Source organism: Alosa pseudoharengus, unplaced genomic scaffold, assembly GCF_046254945.1.
Source record: "Alosa pseudoharengus isolate Yale_2024_CS ecotype anadromous, Long Island Sound unplaced genomic scaffold, YU_APseudo_1.1 YU_APseudo_1.1_scf_9, whole genome shotgun sequence".
Classification (NCBI taxonomy): Eukaryota; Metazoa; Chordata; class Actinopteri; order Clupeiformes; family Clupeidae; genus Alosa; species Alosa pseudoharengus.
The window spans coordinates 26039597-26045982 of NW_027468881.1; the positions used below are offsets into that span (position 1 = coordinate 26039597).

Consider the following 6386-nt stretch of genomic DNA (forward strand, 5'->3'; position numbering starts at 1 on the left):
GGCAATTGCATTTGGAGCTGAGGGGGAGTCGGGCGACTTTGTGTTGGGAGAACAAAAAAAGCAGTAGAAAATGTTTGAGGCGTGCAATTTGTTACAGTAAGTGCACAAGCACAGTATACACAGCAGGCTATACAAAATATGTGCATGACACACACACACTTATACACGCACACACACACGCGCACGCACACGCACACACACACTTATACACGCACACACACACGCGCACGCGCACACGCACGCACACACACACGCACACGCACACGCACACGCACACACACACTAACAAGCACATATATTAGGGGCCAATAATTAAACTCTAAGGAGTTGTTGTGATTGAACATGTCTTCTTTTCTCTGTGGGCTTCTGTCCAATTAATGTTAACTGGCTCAGAGCCACCACTGTCAAAAAAGGGAACGTGTAGTAGAAGTATCCTCCCAAAATCTAAACCGCTCATTAAAACTCATAATGACCCTCTGATAGTCTCCACCCTCATTAAACTCCATACAGTGCAGCTAATCCCCATGACAACCACAGACCATAATCTCTTTCATGAGTTCGGTTTCCAGCGTTCCGAATTGAAAAATGTCGAGGGGGGAAAAAAAACGAGATGCTCTCTGTGGAGAACGTCGATGTGGAGTTTAAGAAAAGAGGGAGGAAAATCCTCTGCAGATCCATCTCTGCCACTGAAGCGTGTGCCCTAATTTAAAAGCATGTGGGAGAAAAAAGAAAAGTGATGAGTCATGGTGTTGACCAGGGGCGATGGGACTCCATTTTACAGTCCCGCTCTCGGGACGGCCAGGCCAGGGAAGGTGGAGGTGGAACAACAACAACAACAACAACACAAGAGTTTTTAGTTTTATTTTATTTTATTTTTTTATCTACTGATGTTTGTTATATGCTGACCTAAAACCACTGAACTAAAACTACCTTTTAGGAGTGGAGAGAGAGAGGGAGAGAGGGGGGTGTGAAAGCTGCACACATATCCAAATAATAACACCCAGTGGTGATGAGAGCAATAATGTGCCTCTGTTGAGCGGTACGTTTTAAGTGGCTCTAACTGCTATGCTGCACCGGGGAAGAGAAGAGATCTGAATGATGTCATCAATAACAAGCTGTCTCTGTCTACTGTCTAATCAGCTGCTCATGGCCAGGTGGATATAAACACACACACACACACACACACACACACACACACACACACACACAGACCTGCACGCGCACACATACACACACACACACACAGACGCACAAACATAGATGAACACATGCACAAAGACAGACACATACACAAACATACACACACACACACACAAACACACACACACACACACACACAGCATCTCATATACTGCACTGTCAGTGACATGACATGAGAGAATGTAGCAGCATTCTGCCTGTTTCATGCTGTCATGTTCCATGATGTAACCTTCTGCTCTGAGCGGTAACGTGTAGATGTGTATTACAAGGAGTTGTATCATCTGATCTTGGACAAGGTATATGTTATCCGCACTCCTTGGGAATTGACTCCTGCGACCTTGAGACTGATGGTGTCCTGCTTGCGCATTTGTGGCCTGTCATGTTTCTGTCATGCGCTGTCATGTTTAGTCATGTCCCATGCTGCGCCGTGTGGAGTTTGCTAGCATTAGCTGTGAGCTAATCTTGTCTGTCGGGCTCACTGATATCCTATAGCATGTATTCTTGCATGGTTGCATGTGTGGATGTCTTCTCTGTACCATATAAGGCTGTACTTTTAGCCAAATTCAGCCAATTCTTCCCATATTCATTCCTTTAGCTGTCCATCAGGTGTAGGTGTGTGTGTGTGTGTGTGTGTGTGTGTGTGTGTGTGTGTGTGTACTCACAAACACTCTGGTGCTTCTGCATAGTCCCAGCTCTATAAATGTGACCCTTACAAAGAGGCTTAGCCTGCACCACACATTGTCCTCCTGTGAATATGCTGCTTCAGCATGGCAAAATGGTGGCAGTGGCAAATATCAAGAACATTTTGCTAAAAAATGCAGGAATCTACCTTTAATGGCCGTAGATTTTTGGGACATCAACCTTTAAAGACTGGTTAACACCAGACTTCCTCTCAAATCCTAGTTGAGATTGCGAGTGGGCCTGGAAAGGCTTCATTGACTTACGATTTCCAGGGGCATAACCAGCAGTGAAATTAATTTGAAATTGGTGCATTAACCTCCTACTAAAACACTTCAGAAGTGCACAAAATCTTTCTTGTAAACAAATGTTTAAAATGCAGTTGTTTACTCAATTACAAAGACAAATTCAAGTCCATAACCGTTTAACCCTGTCACTATCAGAGTAGCCAATGGTTGTGTTGAAAGCACTGGGCGGTGGTAGCATAGTGGCTAAGGAGCTGGGCTAGCATGCTGTAGCCAGCAGAGTTATGGGTTCAATTCCTGGCTGTCTGTGTTGTGCCCTTGAGTAAGGCACTTAGCCCCCAGTTGCTTTGAGGAGACTGGCCCTTGTTGTAATAATTGATATCTGTAAGTTGCTTTGCATAAAAGTGTCAACCAAATTAATAAAATTAGTATCTGTCACCACATAAAGCCCGCCCCATGTCGGATAAGTGATTATGATTCGATCCTGGGATTTTGGTGATTTGGAAATGGGCATCAATGGGCTCCTTTCCAGACGAACCTGAAGACCAAATTCAAATTTGCTAACAGGTTCGTCAGGTTCGCCAGGGCTACTTAATGACTGCAGAGTTTGGAGCGGAGACCTTTGTTAGAAGCCGCAGCACTGACAGGGGTGGTTCCTTGGACTGGGCTGGGGGAAGTAAGAGTGGCTCATTACTGTCTCCGCACTAGACGGACCTCCTCTGCCAGCCTGCTGGGACTCCTTAATACACTGTTTTCTCACATTCTCATCCCACAAATGAAGTGTGTGTTATTTGTCATAGGCAGAGTAGGCGGTTGCCAATGAAGCATGATGTAACATGCACCACCAAATGATAAACAACTTCCCAGCACAAGTGATTTGACACTCTTATTAATTAACAAAGGCAGAGACAGGCCTTTCTAAAAATTACTGTACATTACTGTAGATTGTCTTTAAAAGCTGAACAGGTCCCTTCTGGGTACGCTGCTGTGGACTGTACCTGTGATAGAACAGGTGTGTGGTACCTGGTGGTACCTGGCCAATGTGATGTTGTCCTTTACTGCACTCTGCCTGGGCTGTGTGGTTTTATGCTGCATTACAGTCCACTGTTCATCCCCAACATTATTGCTTTGATGTATTGTACTGCTGTGTACCTATTTGGGTGTGTTGTGTTGCGTTGATTTGTGTTGAGTTGTATTGCGATTGTGTTGTGATCGTGTTGTGCTGTGCTGTGCTGGGCTGTGCTATGTTTTGCTGTGATTGCATTGTGATTGCATTGTGTTGTGCTGTGCTGTGTTGTGATAACATTGTGATTGTGTTGTGATTACGTTGTGCTGTGCTGTGATGGCGTTATGATGATTGTGTTATAATTATGTTGTGATTGCATTGTCATTGTGTTGTTTTATGTGTTATTTTATTGCGTCGTAATTATGTTGTGATTATGTCGCGCTGTGCTGTGATTGAGTTATGATTGTGTTGTGATTGCACTGTGATTACGTTGGGCTGTGCTGTGTGTGTGTGCAACATTGTGTGGCTGTACCTGACTGGCTGGTTTCTTGCGGGGCTCCTCGTTGTTCTCGGCCTCCTCGTGCTCCTTGCTGCCCTGGGTCAGGTTGGAGTAGTTGGCCAGGCTGCTGAGCAGAGAGGACACCATGGGCACGGTGTCCATCTCCTCCTGTAGAGGGACACACGCACATTGCGTTAGGTCACTGTAGCATAACAACATCTAAAGGAAATTACATCACGTGGTCTGACACAATGCCTCACATACTGTGAGTGAATTTATTATCTATGCTGTTTTCAGATTTGCAGGGGTTCTGTATTGTTTGTGTGCCTGTGTGTGTTTGTGTGTGTGTGTTTGTGGGTGTGTGTGTGTGGGAGTGTAGCGCACCTCAAACAGGGCCATGTTTTTGCCATCGTACTGCTGGCTCTTCTCCACGTCACTGCTGCCGGTGCTGTTGATGAACGGACTACTCTCTTTGGGGTTTCCATCACCTGCGCACACACATGGACACACACACACACACACACACACACACACACACACACACACACACCCACACACACAAACACACACACACAGGGTAGAAAAAGAGAAAAAAGCTTCAGTTTAATTATTCTGACATGCCACAAGGCAGAAGGATTGTGTGCGCCCTCCCCTAGATGGATCTTCAATGGGCACGCATTGCCCTGTATGCACATAATGTACCAGCGATCGCTGCGGAGGTGTGTGTGTCGCAGTGTGAGTGTGTGCATAAGCTTCCCCTCTCGCTCCGGGCCTGCCTTGGGGCTTTGTTTAGCTGTGCAGACTCTCACACTGGAGGATAACACACACGCACTAAATTTAGCTCATCCTTCAAGCGGTACTAACACAGAGAGGCTCAGAATTACCCTTCCCTACCCCCTTCGCACTCCCTCTCTCTCTCTCTCTCTCTCTCTCACTCTCTCTCTCTCTCTCTCTCTCTCTCTCTCTCTCTCTCTCTCTCTCTCTCTCTCCTTTCCCCCCTCTCTGTTCCCTCTGTCTTTTTCCCTCGTTCTCAAATAGGAGGATGAATACTAAAGAGGTACTGCACTGCATCAACCACAAGCTCAGACACACATTGATGATCTGCAAAGAGTGTTTACGTGAGTGTGTGTGTGTGTGTGTGTGTGCGTGTGTGTGTGTTTGGGGGATGGATGTGCTGGTGTATGTCTAAGGAGGTGTGAGTGTTGGTGTTGGTGAATGCACAGGTAGGTTGTACCCATTTTACATTAAAGAAACAGCAGCAGAAAAGATGGAGCTCACATGCATTTTGACAAATGAGCATCAAGTCTCTTTCATCACTGAGCTGTTCGAACTGATGGACCGCAGCAGCAGTGATTGGCTGTCTCCATCTCTCTCTCTCTCTCTCTCTCTTTCTCTCTTCTCTCTCTCTCTCTCTCTCTCTCAGAGCTCAGTGCACTCACGTCACAAAAGCGCAAGTCATCAAGACTGTCATTTACAGCGCATATGACAGTCTGTCAGAGAGGCTCCTCCTTAGCACTCATCTGCCTCAGTGCCCATGGATGTACCTCTATGCTGTTCGCACTAGAGAACAAGCATGGCAGAATAATTCATAGCCAAAACAAGGTACGCTCTTCGCATTATAGACATATAACACAGCATGGAGGAAACATCTCAGAGCAGATCTCAGATCAGCCTGTGCAGCCCCTTGCCTGAGCTGTGTCCCCCCCCCCTCTCTCTCTCTGTCTCTCTCTCTCTCTCTGTCTCTCTCTCCCTCTCTCTCTTTCTCTCCCCTCTCTCTCTCGCTCTCTCTCTCTCTCTGCATGCACGTTGTGTGAGCATGTGAGCGGCACTGGTTTGCCCCCCGGTAACCTTGAGCGGCAGGTCTGCCGGAGTCAGCAGCCCAGCATCTGGTCAGAGGGGACGCTCGCAGCGCTCTCTTGCTCGGCTCGCCTCGGCTCGTCCACCCCTCGTGGCCGGGCACCCCGTAATGGCAGCCATTACTCAGGATTACTGTACAGTAAACCGTGCCTGAGCACCGCGGGCCAATGAGCCGTGGTGCACGGGGGGGGGGGGGCGGGGGGGGAACTCGATGACGTCACCGCCTCACCTATTTACCTTCAGCCATGATGCAGGGGGTTTGGAGGGGCAGTACAGGTCAGTGGAGGTTGACCTCTGGGACAGGATTCGAGTATGAATATGCACTAATGCATTCATATGAATATAAATATTGTGACCCCTCACCGGAGGAGTCCTAGGCTTTCTTCCTCTTCTCCTCCTCTCTTCTTCACTCTTTCTTTTTTCCTTTCTTTCTCTACCCTTCAGAGTGTCTTTAACTTTTTCTGTCTTTTCATTCTCATATGCTCTGTCTGTGCACTGCTCATTTGCACTCTCACTCCTGCTCACTGGCGCTCTTGCGTAATCACTGTCCCCCCACATGCACTCACATCTTGCTCTCAGCACACACACGCACACACGCACGCACTGTGAGGGCAGTTTACTGTGTGTGTGTCTGTGTGTGTGTGTGTGTGGGGGGGGGGGGTATTTACACTGTATATGCCTGTCTGTGTTCACATGCACAAGTGTGTGTGTGTGCATTGTGTAATTAAGACTAGGGTGTACTTGGATGATAACTGCTTTTGGAGTGTGTCCTCTGAGTCCTTGAGAGCAGAGCCCATTTTGATTAATGTCCCTCCAAGGAGGAGGCCCACGCTCACCACACATCCCCTTCCCTCTCTTCCCACTCAGAATGGTCTCTCTGAGGGTCCCAAATCTTCACTGC

At 47.5% G+C, this 6386-nt stretch overlaps 1 protein-coding gene across 4 annotated transcripts in view; it reads right to left on the bottom strand.

Moving 5' to 3' along the window:
* The window catches only part of LOC143114146 (solute carrier family 12 member 5-like), a 24271-nt gene extending 20229 nt beyond the window's left edge, over window positions 1–4042 (bottom strand). For all 4 annotated transcript variants that reach the window (XM_076275625.1, XM_076275626.1, XM_076275624.1 and 1 more), the window contains exons 1-2: window positions 4013–4042; window positions 3662–3796 (exon numbers count right to left, since the gene is read on the bottom strand). In XM_076275625.1, coding sequence (XP_076131740.1) covers window positions 3662–3796; window positions 4013–4027 — 150 coding nt within the window. In that variant the 5' untranslated portion in view covers window positions 4028–4042. The remainder of the gene's footprint in view (window positions 1–3661; window positions 3797–4012) is intronic.
* Window positions 4043–6386: the final 2344 nt, after the last annotated feature.